The 16,953-nt window shown below is 40.2% G+C and overlaps 2 protein-coding genes and 1 non-coding gene across 4 annotated transcripts; all 3 read left to right on the top strand.

The window, feature by feature from the left end:
- The first annotated feature begins 234 nt into the window (after positions 1 to 234).
- Positions 235 to 5,364, top strand: crabp2b (cellular retinoic acid binding protein 2, b). Its single transcript, XM_046418537.1, has 4 exons — positions 235 to 813; positions 3,388 to 3,566; positions 3,905 to 4,021; positions 4,980 to 5,364. Exons 1-4 carry the CDS (start codon positions 732 to 734, stop codon positions 5,028 to 5,030), a joined length of 429 nt encoding a protein of 142 aa, XP_046274493.1. The 5' UTR covers positions 235 to 731; the 3' UTR covers positions 5,031 to 5,364.
- Positions 1,767 to 1,858, top strand: trnar-ucu. Its single transcript is given in 2 exon segments — positions 1,767 to 1,803; positions 1,823 to 1,858. It is a non-coding gene; the product is annotated as a tRNA-Arg (tRNA).
- A 4,314-nt stretch (positions 5,365 to 9,678) lies between the features above and the next one.
- Positions 9,679 to 16,953, top strand: scamp3 (secretory carrier membrane protein 3). Of its 2 annotated transcripts, XM_046418034.1 has the most exons (10): positions 9,679 to 9,875; positions 10,065 to 10,109; positions 10,400 to 10,504; positions 11,716 to 11,829; positions 12,343 to 12,463; positions 12,769 to 12,897; positions 14,018 to 14,177; positions 14,294 to 14,395; positions 14,942 to 15,059; positions 16,023 to 16,953. In XM_046418034.1, the coding sequence occupies exons 2-10, from the start codon at positions 10,086 to 10,088 to the stop codon at positions 16,170 to 16,172; spliced, it is 1,023 nt and encodes a 340-aa protein (XP_046273990.1). In that variant the 5' UTR covers positions 9,679 to 9,875; positions 10,065 to 10,085; the 3' UTR covers positions 16,173 to 16,953. The 2 variants fall into 2 exon arrangements, with proteins under 2 accessions (XP_046273990.1, XP_046273988.1); XM_046418032.1 differs by having other exon boundaries at positions 9,680 to 10,109.

Raw genomic sequence — 16,953 nt, forward strand, 5'->3', positions numbered from 1 at the left:
TCAGATGAAGACAGGATGAGATGGCAACGTAAGTCAGCACTAGATAAATTAAACTGATCTCTTACAGTACATGTGCTACATGATGATAAAATAATCTAGAAAAAGAAAAAGGCTGATGGCACTTTTCTGAACGGATGCTTTCAGCTGTATGTCTTATCTTTTGCACTTTCATTACTAGCTTTACAAGCTCCCCTCTGGAGCTGAACACAGTAAACCTGATGTCTGATTTCACATTCCAGATCTTATAACTTAACATTTCAGGTTGGATTTTCATCCATGTTTAATTTCAATTGCAACTCATTTGCCTCTCGGCTATTTTCTGGACATCATGTGAAGTAATTGGGACAAACATGACACCAACGTTGCAAAAACAATTAACACTTTTGCTTAATATCAGAGCCGGCTGCTCATCAAAATCAGAGCTCTTACTGGAAGCGCATTTTCCAGCTGGTATCTAAATCTTTCACCCTGCTGACAGAGGTGGAGGGTACAGTTAGAATCAGGGGGAAAGTCCCTCCCTGCCGTCAGCCTCAGTATTGGCTGGACCGGCATCAGATCCAGGCGAGCTGTCAGCCAATCAGTGGAGGCGCAGATGCGGGCAGAGGAGACTGTTTTACAAACGGGTTAACGGAAAGGGACAGACAGAGAGCCAGATCCGAACCGGAGAGTCTGCAGGCACAATCAGCTTCTTTAATCAAAAAAAGCATTTCTGCGATTGTGTGCCTCAAAAAATGGAGAAGAAAATCACGGATTTCTCAGGAAAATGGAGAATGAAGTCTTCGGAAAATTTCGAGGAACTTTTGAGAGCCCTCGGTGAGTAATGTATTGAGGTCATTTCATGTATCGATTATCTATTTCTTTTGCTGACAGAAAATGCCCCATAAAGCTGTTTATCTGTCCTAAAACGTTTTCCACAGGACACAGGACAGGGTTGCATGCAAAAACTTTAACTTTGTCACTATTTTTGAGTTAAGCAGCATGTTGTTATCTGGTTTATCATCAACCACTCACCTCTATTGTTAAAATGCAAAAAAGAAAAAGGAAGGGAGAGTGAAGGATCTGCTGCACAAAGAGCTGTCAGTCATGTTGTCAGGGGCATTATCAACTGGAAATCCACTTGACTTAGAGGTCAACTGGAGGACCAAAGTGGGCTGAAGTCGCTCTCTGTGGTTTAATTGGTTGCTCCTGCCATGCTAACCTATGGTCTCCAGTTATAAGACAGCAGGAGAGGGAGAGGTCAGGCGAGGGCCAGTCAGTGGCATCCATTAAAAATCTGAAGACAAATAGCCTGTGGAGGAATGTTAGATTAGACTCATCTGAAGCAGGGTCCTCCTCATGCGGTTGTAATTAGAGCCAGTGTAAACGGAACTAAGCCTTGACATGGGCCCCAACAGCCAGCCGGCTCTGAGGTTGGCTTTCGTTCACTTCCCTGGGCCTCTCTGACCCAATCTTGGGATGTGTGTGTGTGTGTGTGTGTGTGTGTGCGTGTGTGTGCGCGCTTATATTCATTAAACATTGCATCACATCTCTGCCAGTCCAAACAGAGGCCCATGGGCCCAAGAGGTCAGAGCCTCTTCTTGAAGTGACTCTTCAACAACATTTCTTGATAGAAAGTCAACCGAACAACTTCAAAGAGGCACAAAATGACGCAACACAACCGCAAAGAGGAAAAAACAAAAGCACAACACAGCACAACCACAAAGAGATGCAAAACAATAACAGTGAAAGACATAAAACGATCACCAAGGAACTCAAAGCAGCCATCTGGCTCTGTGGCGCAATGGATAGCGCATTGGACTTCTAGTGAAGCACTTCAGAAGTGATTCAAAGGTTGTGGGTTCGAGTCCCACCAGAGTCGGACTTTTAAAAAAAAAAAAAGAGAATTTGTTGACTTCCCTGTTCAAAAATTTGGGTGTGGTGGAGTGATTAATAATGCCCCACCCATTAGTCGGCTGATGTGCCCTTGAGTAAGGCACTTAACCCCCAATTTGCTCCCCGGGCGCTTGATAGTTGCAGCCCACTGCTCCTGTGTGTTTCACTGCATGGTGCATGTGTGTGTGTTTCAGTCAGCGATGGGTTAAATGCAGAGAAGTAATTTCCCATCTTGGGATTAAAAAAGTAAATAATAAAATAAAATAAAAATAAATAAAAGATGCACACAATGACTACAAAGAGATTTAAAACAACTACAGACACAGGCAAAATGCAAAATAAGGCAAAAAAGACACAGTAAGGTCAAGGCAAAGGCAAAATAATATAATGTGATAATATGGTTAAGGCAAAATAATCACAGAGATATAAAAAAACACATATACACACACAAAACACAAAAAGAAAACAGAGATACAAAACTAAAAATTTTCAGTCTTGTTACTCTTTTTGCTCTTACATGCTTGGTGATGTTTTCAGGGACACAAATCTGCTTTAATCAGAAACTCTGTATCTGTCTTTAAATGTTTTATCAGCAATAGTTTTCACATTCCCATTATAAAGACAGAGTAATAAAGTTTGTTCAGTTAACGTTAAGTTTTCACATGTCACATCTATGTTATACTCAGTGTCCATCTCTTTACAGCAGCAAACAAGGCGTGAACTATGAGGGTTAACAAACATCACACCAGAGTTTTGATAATGACTGAATTTTAATTTTGGGATGAATTACGTCTTTGGCAATGTCACAGTAATTAGTGGTGGTGGTTTAAAGATCATACCAGTGGTTTTGCATGTTGTAACCATTTAAGTATATGCTTCACTTTAATGGTAATCATTTTCAGAAGCATACCATACACTACGTCAATAGACTCGTTCTCTTTGACATAAATCATTTAAAAATCAGCATGCAAAGACTTAAAATAAATCCCAATGAACATTTCATTCTCTCTTTTTTTCATTTTTTTCACTTTTTTTTAAAAATCAAAGTTAACTTACTGTGTGTCAATGGATCAGCGCCAACCATTTTGACAACTTACAACTTTGTTGGACATGAAATTGAGAGAGCAAACAGTAAGTAAACATGCACACTGAGAAAGGAAAGATTTGGTCAGTTACTTGTGTTATAAAGCTGCTGTTTGGCTGTGGACTCTCAAATGTCAGATGACGTATTGTCATTGAGTGCCCAGCAGAGAAAAATTTTCCAAGCAATCTTCTCACAGCTCCATCACTACACAGAGCAGTGATGTTTCACTGTCAAAAAACAAAAATTGCTGAAAGATCCATTTGATGCACACATAATATCTCTGTGCATTGATTTTCATGTTGTACTGAATGAAGCTTAAATTAAAGTTTTGTTGTTTGAGTTACAAACATTCAAAACAACTGGAATGCTCCTTTAGTCACAAATGTGATTATAATATTTGATATATAAAATTTGTTTTTGTGTGTGAACAGGTGTGAATATGTTCCTTAGGAAGATTGCAGTGGCGGCGGCCTCCAGCCCGGCGGTGGAAATCACCCAGCAGGGAGAGAGTCTGTCCATCAAGACATCCACTAGCGTCCGTACTACTCATGTCTCCTTCACTGTGGGCCAGTCCTTCAGTGAGACCACAGTGGATGGACGTCCCTGCACGGTACACATCCCTTAACTTTCTGTGTAACATTCCTGTATGATGTCAGTACATGCATACCAGCATTTGGCCAAGGACAGCATAACTAAACAGGGCTCTGCACACAGAGGAGACATATGGAAATAATTTCAGTGCAGCTCCAGAGTAAGTCCTGGTGATAATACATGAATCTGTTCTTCATGCTGTTGATGATGGACATAGTCCCTGACAGGCCAAAAAAAAAAAGCTGTTTGACACGGAGTTCCAGTTATGATGAAACCCAAACTTTGCTGAACTTCACAGTGTCCAAAGTGCTTAAATGATGTCAGTTATTAATATTTTTCTCACATGAATCTCTGCAGAGCTTTCCTAAGTGGGAAACAGGCAGCAAGATACGCTGTGAACAGACTTTACAGAAAGGTGATGGGCCCAAGACAGCATGGACCCGAGAACTGACCAACGATGGAGAACTGATACTGGTAATTGTTTTGTGTGAATGCATGACTTTAATGTAGTGTTAGAATATCAGCTTTAAGAAGACACTGACACTATAATGAGAGTTTTACCATTAAAACACAGTTAAGACCCTTCATAAAGAGTTTGGCTAAAAAATAATTTACTAATGTTTTAAATAAATCATTCATAAGCCATAAGTAAGAACAACGTTGAGGTAACGAGGTGGTAAAAAGCCATGCTAACAGCTATGCAAGGCGCATGCCAACAGTGGTGCTGCATGCTAGATGCTAAAAACTGGCATGCTAACATGCTCACACTGACAGTGCTAGCATGCTGATGTTTAGCAGCAGTTTGTGATGGTCACAAACATTCGAACATTTTAGTTTGCTAATGTTTGCTAGTGAGGTTTCGTTAGCTTCGCGGGTATTTGTGAAATTGGACAACTAAAATTTTGACCTGGTAATGCTGGATAGAAAGTTAAGAGGAATACTGCATTCACGCCAGCCTAATTGTTATGTTGAGTTTAAAGTTTCAGTAACTTATCGCAGCGACTTTGTGATAAGGACTACTTAATTGTCACCAAACCGTCAGCGAGGTGGTTGCAAAACAGTGGTCCACTGTTGACAGTTAGATCTAAGTAAAATAATTTAGGTAAAAGAATTTGTTCATATAATGTGAAATGAGATAAATAAACAGTTTGGTTGTATCTAGTTTCACTTGCAAACAAACTGCTCCACATATGTAAGACAGTAAAAAGTATCATGGTCAACCGAGCTCCTCAAATGATACCAGAGGAGGATCATCTAAGGCAATAGGATTTATCTTCTGGACCCATCAATGTCTAAAAATTAATGCTAAAGTAAAATCTTTCCTGAATGGTAACAAAGACATTAGTTATAGCTTCTAAAACCTTTTACGGGTGCCCTATTAGAGTTATATGAAAAGTTAAAACTATGTCTTTTTCTTGCTGTTTGCTTTCAGACAATGACTGCTGGGGATGTTGTCTGCACCAGAGTTTATGAGAGGGAATAAGGACATGAGTATGTCATACAATACTCCTGTGCCCCGTGCATGGTTTACATTTACTCGTCTTGTTTTCTTTTTGTCTTCCTCCCAGTCACTCAGATGTTGGTTAGATCTTGACAAAACTGCGCACTGTGTAGAAAATGCTTCGGTTTACCTGAATGCATGTTGGAACAGTAGTCGCTTTTGTATCACCAAGACTAGCTTAATCTGTATGTACCCTTCCTGTAAGTAACCTTAACCCTGTATATAGAAATGTGTCACATTCCTTTTTAAAAGCTGTATCACAGTGTCTTGTATCATTTTTTGAGATAAAATAAACAGTTTTATATGAATTCACGGACTGATGATTCCTTTTCAAAAACTCATTCTTTATGTTGCCTCCTCCCATTCCTTTGTCGTTTGTCTGCATATCACTTTACACCGCTGTCTGCTATTCATACTCATTATTCCACACCCTTCCATCTTTCCATTTACAATCCAGTACTTTGTCCTCTGTGTGCACTTTGTCATAATGGCTCACTACAATATGAAGTCAATTTGTTGAAAAAGTCAGTTCATATTTTCTAAATCCACTTTGAGAGACATTTGGCAAAGGTGAGGGGGAAGCAGGGAGTGGAAAGGAAAAATGGGTGGGTGAAAGAGAGAGGGTGGTCATGAGTAAATTATTTCTTAACATCAAGAGAGATTATACTTCACAATTCCTCCCATTTCCCAGCTGTACCTACTTCCAGAATGATCTCAATAAAAAATAAAAAAAATCCCCCACCCCTTTGCTCCAGCTTTGCACCTAGGCGGCTTCCCCTTACACTGAGCAGAGAGAATTCCAGCTGTTCCCTTTCAAAATCCTCTTTTCAACATCGCGGATCTAAACAAAATACACAAACAGACTTGAAATGTGAATAGAGAGCACCAGGGAGACAGAGCGTTCCTAAAGTGTGTGACTCTGCCGCCTGGTTCAGTCTGAGTTAGACTTCACCTTGCTGTGAAAAATGGACCTTCTGGGTCTGTCAGGCACTTCCTGAGGAGAGCACTACTATGGTTCACGGGCAGTGATGGTTTTTCCAGGTTTTCAAACAGCGTGCAGACAAGCACCCCTCTGAAGTGCTTCCCACTTTATAAACACAGTGCTGAGCAAGCAGACCAAGGACTGGGCCTCCCATAGGATGAACATTCACAGTAACGTCTGTGGATAGATGTGAGTGTCTCCATCACCGGTGGAGGAAATATTCAAGCAGAAGTAGCAATACGATAATCTGAAAATACTCAATTTCAAGTGAAAGTCCTTTTGCAAAAGTAAAGGTGCAGAACTACGGTGTAGCATCAACAAAATGTATACTGAAAGTATAAAAGTAAAAGCACTTGTTCTGACTCGTAGATTAGAATGCATTTCATTAATAAATGGTTAAGACCAAAGCATAAGCAGTATTTTGCTGTTGTAACTGGTCAAAGTGGAAGAGCTAGTTTTAATCACTTTATGTAAAAGTAATTGTATGTACTTTTGTCCGTTGGTTCCTTAGCTTCCCCAAATGATCACAAGATAAATCTGATGGGTCAAGACAAGATTAATGGGGCAGGAAAGAAGAGTTCATTGTTCATGTTCATTTTATGAGGGGTCAAAAACCATAAAGATTCGTTTAATTGTTAACGGTACCTCACATTTTATATATGGTTCTCATTTAAAATCTTAATCTGTAAAATAACTTGCAATGACAGCTTTAAAATAAATAAATAGTGCAGCAAAAGGTGCCATACTTGCCCCAGGAAGCATAAAGTAGTATAAAACAGAATTACTCAAAAACAGTACCTCAAAACTACACTTAAGTACAGTATTTGGGTGAATGCACTTAGTTACTTTCCACCACATGAAATAAGGAAAGTCAAAAGATCATGTGTGACCAAGTATGCAATGCTTGCACAACTTCACTCATTATATTCATGCTTTATATCTCACAGGCAGAAAGTGTGTTTTCAATGGCCTCAGTGAAACCCATGTTATTGTGTAAGCACTCATGAAAACCACAGCACTTTAACTGCACCCTGGAGGAGGTAGAAAAGTTCCCTGCTATTTGCTCAATAAGAACATTAGCACCACACACACATCCACATACATGAGATGCCTGATTCTGTTTAAATGACCTCTTTGACTGATGGCTGTTAGCCTCATAGGAACAGTTTAAACTACCCAGTCGCTCCTCGTTAGCCGGGTCACTTTCCACACACAACTCTTATGCCAGCTCATTCCTCAGGCAGTGATGTCATGGATCACTGAGTTGCTCGATTGGCTGAAGAATGCTGTGGTTTTAGGACCGGGAAACATCCAAATCCAGCTTTTGGAATCGGGGCCATCTGGACCACTCATGACAGTGCAATTAGAAGAAATGATGAGTCACAGTGGTCAGCTGAAAAACACTCTGCCAGATGGAGGGCATAAAGACAAGCACATTGAAAACTGTGAGCAGGTTCAGGCACACAACACGAGCTATATGTTCATTCAGTTAAAGAGGCTGTCAGCAGTACTTTTGCAATCTATTTAGGCTGTAAAAATGACTGATAATTTTCTGCTATCCACGCCATATCCGTTCACACACCAAACATCTACATGTGAGCTGTGTGACGTCAATCCAAATCCAGAACACTTTCAGTTTTCAGTTATATTAAACAAAGAAAGGAAGCAAATCTTCACAACCATACAAGATGGGACACACAGCTGCTTAGTATTTGGAATGATTTAAACAATCAATTGTCAAGATACTTTGGCAGTTGGTTTTCTCTTTTATTCTATTATATCAGTGGTTCTCTACCCTGACTCGTGACCTCTTAAAAACAAACCCCTGTGATCTTTGAAGCCCTCGTCACAGGATGCATACATGACCTCTGAGAGAGATGACTTTTATTTTCACACTCATTTTCACAGTACAAACTGATGCTAGACAGTCAAACACAATTCAAACCCATGGAGCTCTTGTTTAAAAATCCAGATGAGAGCCTCCAATTTCCACATAGACAGAGTAAGTCAGATTTCATTTTTGGAAAAATGCAGCAAAATGATGCAGAAGACATCTACTATAATTCCTATCCTGGGTTTGAATATTCCTAACAGTTTAAAAATCAGCCAGGTCGAATGGAGAACTGGAACACGCTGATAAAGGATACTGTATGTGATACTGTCAGACAGAATCAGATCATTTTTCCAAGCTAAAAACTAGGGGGGAGATTAAAATACATTGGGTGGTAAGTCAGTTCATAAGTGTGGCGATCCGTTCATAAATAACAACAGGGTCCAAGAACAGGGAATGTACAGGATATGTATGAACAGGACTCTGCGGCGTATGTGTGCGTGACAGACAGTCCAACCTGCGTGTTTGTAATGAAATCATATGACTGCCCTCATCCTCATGTGACTTCTAGGAGAAGAGAATGAACAGAGATCAGGCTGGACTGTACAAGGGAATTAAGTCATGAAGTATATATAGCCTATAAACTGAGATGTAATCCTTCCTGCTGCTGCTCAACCTGTGACTCCGGGGTCATGTATGAAAAACAACAAAAATGTTCTTTCAGCCTGCAGTCTTCCCACAAGCTGAGATCTTATCTCTGTGCCACAATATTAACTCTGGGAAACTAACATCTAGTAAGTTTTTGTGTGAATAACATACGTTATATAAGCAAAAATATTGGGGCACCTGACCATTACAGCAGGGACGTTAATGACATTGCATTCTAAGTACATAGACAGCTTTGCAGCCATAAAAAAGGTGTGGGATGGGGTTGAGGTCAGGGCTCTGTGCAAGCCAGTCATGTTCACACCAAACTCATCCAACCATTTATGGAGCTTTGCTTTGTCCACTGGGGCACAGTCATGCTGGAATAGAAAAGGATCTCTCCCAAACTATTGCCACAAAGTTTGAAGCATAGCATTGTCCAAAATGTCTTGGTATGCTGAAGCATTAAGATTTCTCTTCACTGGAAGTAAGAGGTCGAGCCCAAATGCTGAAAAACCACCACAAAAAGATGTGTGTCTGTATACTTTTGTCTTTATAGAGTGTCTGATGCCTCAGTGATTCATTTTTAGGGTTCATTTGTGTGTGTGTGCTTGTGTGTGTCTGTGTGTAGTTATTCCTTCAAGGCACAAGAGTGACATCTAGTGGAAGAGAAAGAGAATGTATTTTATCAGGCTTTCCAAACAAGCCTAGACTTGTCTGTATCAGTTCCTATTAATGCTAATCAACAAAACATTATTTACAAAAAATGGGCACTGGCATTGATATAGATTATACTTTGTGTGGATTTGATATAAAAACTACCCAAAACTTTAAGTTGTCCTAATACTGTTGCAGTATGTTCTGGAAAAACGCCTCCACTTTTATTTTGGTTCATTTTAACCTACATATAAAGCTGTTTCGTTTTCTCATGATTGGTATGTGCTGTTGTCTTAGCAAAACTTCACAATCAAGTAAATTTTAAATGACGAAATCCCATAGCAAACTGTCTAAATTATTTTTTATTTCCTCTTTATTATTATTATTATTATTATTATTATGTATTTTTTATTGCTATTATTATGCTTCTAAAAACGTTTTTAACATTTACTTGCAAGACACATGCTCGGCCCCGCCCCCTCGTGATCCCACGTGCTTCTCTGCCGCAGCAGTGGTCACATGACCGAGTGTTCGGCTTGGTTACTTCCTGTAATCACGGCTGTTTTTGCTGCGGGATAAAATAACGGATTTCTGCTTCCCGGTGCCAAAACGTAGCTGCAGTCCAGATCCTGACAGTTAAGTGTTGAGGGGACACCTGTTATCTAAACTGCGGGGAGATGATTTTCGGAGGGGCGGGTAGCTACTTGACTGGGTAAACCGACCACACCGCCCGTCCTTTCGATTTAGAAAATAAAACAAACGCAGCATTTTATCTGCTAGAAGAGATACAGCTTGCTGCTTTTTCCCTCTGCGTGAACAACGTTAACGATAACACCAGCATAAGTGGTGGCTACTTTACATTAGCTCTCTTTCCCCTCTGTCTTTTTGCGGTATGTCAAAGTACACAAGCTTTCCGGAGCCGATGGAGGACCACAACCCTTTCCAGGTCGGTGAAATTAAATATGAAGCTAATATTAGCCAGTGTCAGTGCAGTGCGTTTGATGAAAGCCATTAATGTTGGCCCTTTGTGATAGCAGGCGAGTTGTTGCTCATGTGACGTGTGTGGCTTTTTTTGTAGGCCTGTTAGCCCTCACTAATCTTTGCCCACTTGTAGCTCTTATTGACAATGAATCCATTAATAAAAGCCACTCAGTTTTGTTCAGTGAAGACTAATGTTCCAGCAAGTCAAATTTATTATTTTGCTACTTAAATGACCCTTTGTTCTGTCTCTGCTAGGACCCTGCAGTGACTCAACACAGCAGCAACACAGGATATGCCACACTGGACCTGTACAACCCATTTGATAACACCACTGGGGTGAACAATATGTCCTCCTTACCTGTAAGATAATTGGGGGTGGGGGGGGGTATATAAAGTACATCATTACAGATAATATTAAACATAACCATGTTAACCATCAGTTCCCACCACTGTCTCTGTGTTTTGTACAGTTTATCAAAGAAAATATATGGTAATTTGAATAAACACAAGCTAATCCAGAATTATGCAAAATGATAGCATAAGGAAGCATAAATGTACCCTGATCATCACACTCAACTGCCATTTAGCTGAATGTTTAATCCAAAGGTTTGTTGCTTTTTTAAATTATATTCAGCCACAACAAATATACTAATAGTAGGTTTATAAAATCTGAACAAATTACCTTATAGAAAATGTTTTTTTTATTTTATTTGAAATTTAAATAAAGTAAAGATCGATCTGTTCAGTTGTTTTGCAGATACAGCAACGGACTGCTTTTGGCTTTGTATGTCACTGCAGACCTTTAGTAGCCTGGTGGTCAGACTGAAATGCCATTTCGTTTCACTTGAGTAATTTATTCTATTAGAATCGAAAAAACAAATTACAGATGATGGTGGTGATTCATTTGTCTCTACCGGATCTCAGTTTTAGGGAACAAAGCTCCACCCTCCTTAACACCCTTAGCATGTCTGCTGATTCTGTGCTTTAGTGGTAATAAAGATTAACTACCACAAAATTTTAATTAAAACAGACCAGTTCAGGTGTCACACATTACAACTGGAGCTCTGGGGCCACAGGCAAGTTAGTTATTCAGCCTTGAGTATGAGGACTGTGTACTAATGTACTTAATTATTTATACAGACTTTATATAGGGATCGTGTCTTTAAAAGCTAGCTGCTGTGAAAGAAACGAAAGAGCAAACATACCACATATTTCAAGATACATGCTTAAGTTTCATGCTATAAAGATTTTTGCTGATTGGAAACAGCTTTGGATCACATGTACTTCCCTATTAGCAACTGTTACTGAGGCACCAGGAACTGAACTTGGACATTCGAAACTGACCTAGTTTTTATGGATCTGTCAAGCCTCACGGCCACTGTCACAATTACTTACAGTTAAGTGTTCTGACACAGTGCAGCATATGCACCTCACATGTCAGTCACTTTGTTGTAGACATCCACGTCTAAAAATTTGATGGTGAATATTATTCAAATTATCACTTACGGGTTGTGCCACTTGAGGTCAAACTGATATGTCTTTTTTTTTTTTTTAAACTCCACATGTTCCAGCCTCCACCACAGTATGAAGCCACCTCTCCCTCCGCTCCATCTGTGCCTGCACAGACTCCGCCCAGCAGGACCACACCCACTGAGCCTCGCAACTATGGCTCCTATAACTCCCAGGTATACAGGACATACTCGATTGCTGCAGTGTACATTTATTGCTTTACTTGTCACTTTAGACCAGGGTTCACCAACTGATTTCAATATCAGCAATATCGGTAGTATTTGAGTGCATTATTGGGGTGGTGCTCTCTCTGTTGTTGGATCTTGAAAATTAGAAATGTGTGCAGCCTACCAAGTCTGTCAGTGTCATTGCAAGTGTTTCTGTGGATCAACATGATCAGTTTCACTGTGTAATCTGCCACAGCAACGGGAACACCTCCGTGAATGATGCATTCAAACCAAAACCGTATTTCCTACATTCCTGTAACTACTCTTCATCGAAAGTGGCTTACATTTGTACGCTAGAAATGTAATTAGAAGTCAACGTTGATACGAAAGCATCTGACTCTCTTATTATACCAGGTCTTTTACATAATCCTGTTCATTATTTATTACACTAACATCTCCTGTCTCTTTGAAACTTGACTTGCAGTTTTGATGCATCATTTACCCAGTGTCCTTCTGTGTTAGACTGTAGTGAATGCTACCACAGCAGAGCTCCAGAGGAAGCAGGAGGAGCTGGAGAAGAAAGCCCGGGAGCTGGAGAAGAGAGAGAGGGAGCTGGAGTCACACAGCCTGGGACCAGGAGCCTGTAAGAGAAGGAGGACAAGAGGGGAGGGGCGGCAAGAAAAAGATATAGGCCATGAGCTTAACCATGACAAAAATTAAGTGAATAAAGAAAGACCTAAAATGCCTGATAGCTTGGTAAGACAGCTTGATAGGAAATGGGGCTAGAGACAGAGGACGGCATGCAGCAGTGGGCCATGGGTTGGATCAAACACAGGCCCCTGCTGGGGTCTCTGGACATGGGTCACATGTTCTACTAGGTGAGCAACCAGGGCACCCCCTAAATGTGTTATTGATTTGTTTACATGTTGCGACTTTTCTCTTCATCAGCCCGTCAGAATAACTGGCCCCCGCTGCCTTCGTTCTGCCCCGTGGGCCCCTGCTTCTACCAGGACATCAATGTGGAGATCACTCAGCGCTTCCAGCGCATTGTCACAATCATGTACTACTTCTGGATGTGTGAGTCCCTGTACCTCTTACAATGTGCAGTTGTGTGAATACCAAGCATCTTTGTTTCACCACCAGTATCATAACAATAAAAGGATTTGGGTGGTGTGATGTCAGGGTGCAGCAGTACTGTAGAGGAAAGTGGAGTGAAACTACATCAACATGAAAGTCTCCACCTCTAAAGCTTAAGATTTACTAGTAGAGGGCTGTGACATTACTTAAGAAATTGAACAGAGAGCTGACTCATGCTTGTGTGACTTCTGCTGTACTCTATGGCGTAGCAGCTGGAATGTTTGCACAGAGGCTCTGACACTTTACTGCCAGAGTGAGGGCTGTGACAGAAACCAGTGTAATCAGTTGAAGATTCAGCTGTCGCGTTACCTGGATCGTGAGATTTGATGCTGGCATGATTTCAAGTCACAGAGAGGAAGCAAAAGTGAAAATGCATTTTTGTCTCTCTGTATTTCACTATATACATACTTTTATATATACTTTATATATACTTTTTTATACTTTATTGTACTACTGAATACTAAAATGCTGTGATTATGGACTGGTCACTTTTTATCCTTATAACCTGCTTAGATAATATTAGATAATAACTAGCTACCACATTATTAGCCTATAAAGTTATATATATTTCTTATTCTGCTTTTTTTCCTGAATCATAAAAAATAGCAAATGTTCAAAGGCCTGGACCCAGAATATCACAAACCTCTGGCCTGTAAAACTCAATGCAAATAAAATCAGATTTGAATAATGCTTGACCATGTAGGGGTTATAAAAATTGCTTCATATGGCGATCATGATTCTTTTAGCTAATTCCCTCATGCCTTAAAACAAAAGTTGAGCCATGTTGGCTTTGGGCCTTGGCTTAAGGACATTGGATAGAGCCAATTCTAAACCCAGCAGTGGCCAAAAAGAAGTAATAAATAGCGTAATATTGCATCAGACCAGTCCTTTCAAGTTTGCTTTTTTCTTTAGAGTGGGGAAGGGTGGGTTTGGTTTGTGTTGTGGTCCACATCTACAACAAAGCAACACACACTGTAGTGCTACTCTTTCTTGTTCAGCCACTGTCATCCTTTTGCCCCATATGTCACTTTTTTATCCTTTTCTTTTTCACCATGTCTAGTCTGCACTTTCACGTTGCTTTTCAACCTGATCTCCTGCCTGGCCATGTTCTGTGCAAACACAAGCAATGGTGTTGGCCTGGGCCTCGCCATCCTCTGGGCCATCCTCTTCACCCCCTGCTCCTTCGTCTGTTGGTACCGACCTGTGTACAAAGCCTTCAGGTGTGTACCACCATCTCAATTTTAAAAAGAAAGAAAAAGTCTACTGACCAAAAGTAATGTTGGGCCAAATTTGTACCTTTTATAATTACAGTTTTTTTCCCCCCTCTCCTCTCTAGGAGTGACAGCTCCTTCAATTTCTTTGTCTTCTTCTTCGTTTTCTTTGCCCATGTGGTCGTCTGCGTCATCATGACTATTGGTATCCCTGGATGGGGTTTCAGGTATGACTAAAAAACAAGCTGTCTCCATGTTAGATGAATGTATTACTCTGTTCAGCTCATGTTTTTCATGGTAAAACCAGCATAAAAAAAACAATCTGTATCTGGTTCATCAATGGTATATCAATGAACGTCGTATATAGGCCATTTTGATTATAGACATTTGACTTGTCCTAGCTGGGAAAACTCAGGTGTAATTAATAACATTAACGATTAACGCCTCGTGACAAAATTGAAAAACAGGGCCGTTTTTCTGACAGTGTGGTATTTGGTTCCTTAATAAGCCATAGAGGCTTATTAAGGAACCAAGAGTACCAAGAGTAAAGGATTTTAATACATCTTCCATTGCTGTCTAATGATGATGACTCTGTTTACACAAGCCTGCGGTGTCTTCATTTGAACACTGTGCTGAATGAAGAAAAATAATTAAGTGCATCATTGATAAAAGTGGTTAATGCCGTTGTGTGGATGACGTATTCTCAGATTGCTTAAGCCCAGGTACAAATGAAGATATTAATGGACTTCTGTTTCTCTTTCTCTATACCTCAGTGGGTGGATCGTGAGCCTGGCTGCTCTGAAATTCAGCATCCCCGTTGGTGCAATCATGATGATAAATGCAATCCTCTTTACAGCCCAAGCTGCCATGGGAGTTGTCTTACTCAAGAAGGTGAAAACTGAATAGATTTGTTTACATGCAGGGATTTAGCTTCTTTGTCTGATTAAAGTCAGACTTTTATTTTAGTTTACTTACTACTGTGTAACTTGAATTGATAAGTTACCTTAACTGAAGGCACAGAATTATCAGAAACCAAGATAAGATGTTTACATGCCAAAGTATCCTTGATAGAGTACTCTACTTAGCTTATAAAGGTTTCTTAGAATGACATCTATTACGTTATTAAGTGCATAGCAAAAGCCTGAAAGCTAACCTGACTTGACCAAGCCTTGTTTGGATGGATATGTTTCCATGATTCACATAGATCAGACTTCCTTTGTGAAACAGAATATCCTGAACATAAACCTGATTTCCCGAAATAAGCCCAGTTTAATTATCTGGTAACCTTGCTTTCTGAATTTACAGTAGTTAACCTGAATACTAGTGTGTTAGCAGCCATTGTTCTGGAAAGTCTTGGAAAAAATGTAAATTGGATTTGACAAATGTAGTATTTGAAATCCAGAAAATCTCACAGCAAGGCAGAAAAATAATCTTAATTGTCTGTCCATGTAAAATACTCTTTTAAATCCAATAAATAAGTGAAAAATCTTGAATAATACTTGAATATCAATGTGCATTTTGCTTGTAAATGCTTCCAGGAAAGCTAAAACTGAATGACAATGAAGAGATACAGTGATGTGAACTAGTGGGTCACATCTCTTGAATTATGTGAGAGAGGGACAGTGGAGTCAAAACTGTTAAGCTTTTTCCACTTTCTACCTGGTCTGTTCAAATCCTGACAACCTGCTTTGTCCAGGTGGTGCACGAAGCAGTCGGTAGATAACAAACAGTCTGAAGAATAGCCATGATATCAGGTTCAGCGTATCATTTTCACCCTCACAAATGCGCTTGGTATGATGATGAGTTGTTGAATGTATCGAGTGTCGTGTGCTCTGCTCTTCCCCTCTTCTTCAGATCCACGGTCTGTACAGGCAGACCGATGCCAGCTTTCAGAAGGCCCAAGCTGAGTTCGCCACCGGAGTCATGTCCAATCAGGCTGTACGCCAGGCTGCTGCCAGTGCCGCCTCCGGCGCTGCCCAGGGGGCCTTCACTGCACCCCGATAGAGTGGGATGACAGAGGTTGGGAGGGTGAGAAGCAGAGGAGGAGAAGGGCCCTTTCAGCTCGATAGAGGATCAGTTTGGTATTTATTTCCCCACAGGTGGTTAGAATTGGGTGATGGAGGGAGGTGGGGAAACTGAGTATATATAATTACCCATGGGCAACTGAACTTTAGGGCACTTGCATGATACAGAAGTGGGGGTTGTCTTATTTCTAAAGGTGTACAGGACAAGTTAGCTACACGGCCAAACCAAGCGTCAACACATTGTGCTGAATCAAGAAACAGACAGATGGTGTGAGATGTGAAAACAGTAAGATGTGAAGCTGTATGAAATTCAGTGGAGTTGTACCAAATGTCAGTGAATGCAGGGAAAATGCTTTTTTTTGTATGAAAATACAAGCTTTGTGCCAAGTTTGACAGTTGTACCCAGGATACTCCACTTTTTTTTTAATGACCTGGATGCACAGTATAATTATAAGGAGCCACGTTCGAGACCTAGTCTACAGGTTGGAGCCGAGCGCTGAGATGCTATCTAATTGGGTGGCTTAACTTTGGCCAGCACTTTTTTTTTTTTAATTGTTTGTTGTTGTTGCTTAAGTATAAACTAACTAAAGTTTTGTTACTACTTCTAATGAGAATGCCTATTTACCTAACTGCCAAACTTTATGAATGTGTTGTTTTGGTTACAAATATATCTCTCACTGTTCTGTTGGTGTTGTTTGTGGTTCTTAGGACTATAACAAGTCACTGTCTTGGTTTTAATAAAAAATATATTGTCATGCTCA

This window comes from Scatophagus argus, chromosome 17, assembly GCF_020382885.2.
Source record: "Scatophagus argus isolate fScaArg1 chromosome 17, fScaArg1.pri, whole genome shotgun sequence".
Taxonomy (NCBI): Eukaryota; Metazoa; Chordata; class Actinopteri; family Scatophagidae; genus Scatophagus; species Scatophagus argus.

Coding starts and splice junctions, on each gene's coding strand:
- crabp2b (XM_046418537.1), top strand. CDS start 732: ATGGAGAAGAAAATCACGGATTTCTCAGGAAAATGGAGAATGAAGTCT. Junction 814..3,387: donor GGAACTTTTGAGAGCCCTCG/GTGAGTAATGTA, acceptor GTGTGTGAACAG/GTGTGAATATGTTCCTTAGG. Junction 4,022..4,979: donor ACGATGGAGAACTGATACTG/GTAATTGTTTTG, acceptor GTTTGCTTTCAG/ACAATGACTGCTGGGGATGT.
- scamp3 (XM_046418032.1), top strand. CDS start 10,056: ATGTCAAAGTACACAAGCTTTCCGGAGCCGATGGAGGACCACAACCCT. Junction 11,830..12,342: donor ATGGCTCCTATAACTCCCAG/GTATACAGGACA, acceptor CTTCTGTGTTAG/ACTGTAGTGAATGCTACCAC. Junction 12,898..14,017: donor CATGTACTACTTCTGGATGT/GTGAGTCCCTGT, acceptor CACCATGTCTAG/TCTGCACTTTCACGTTGCTT.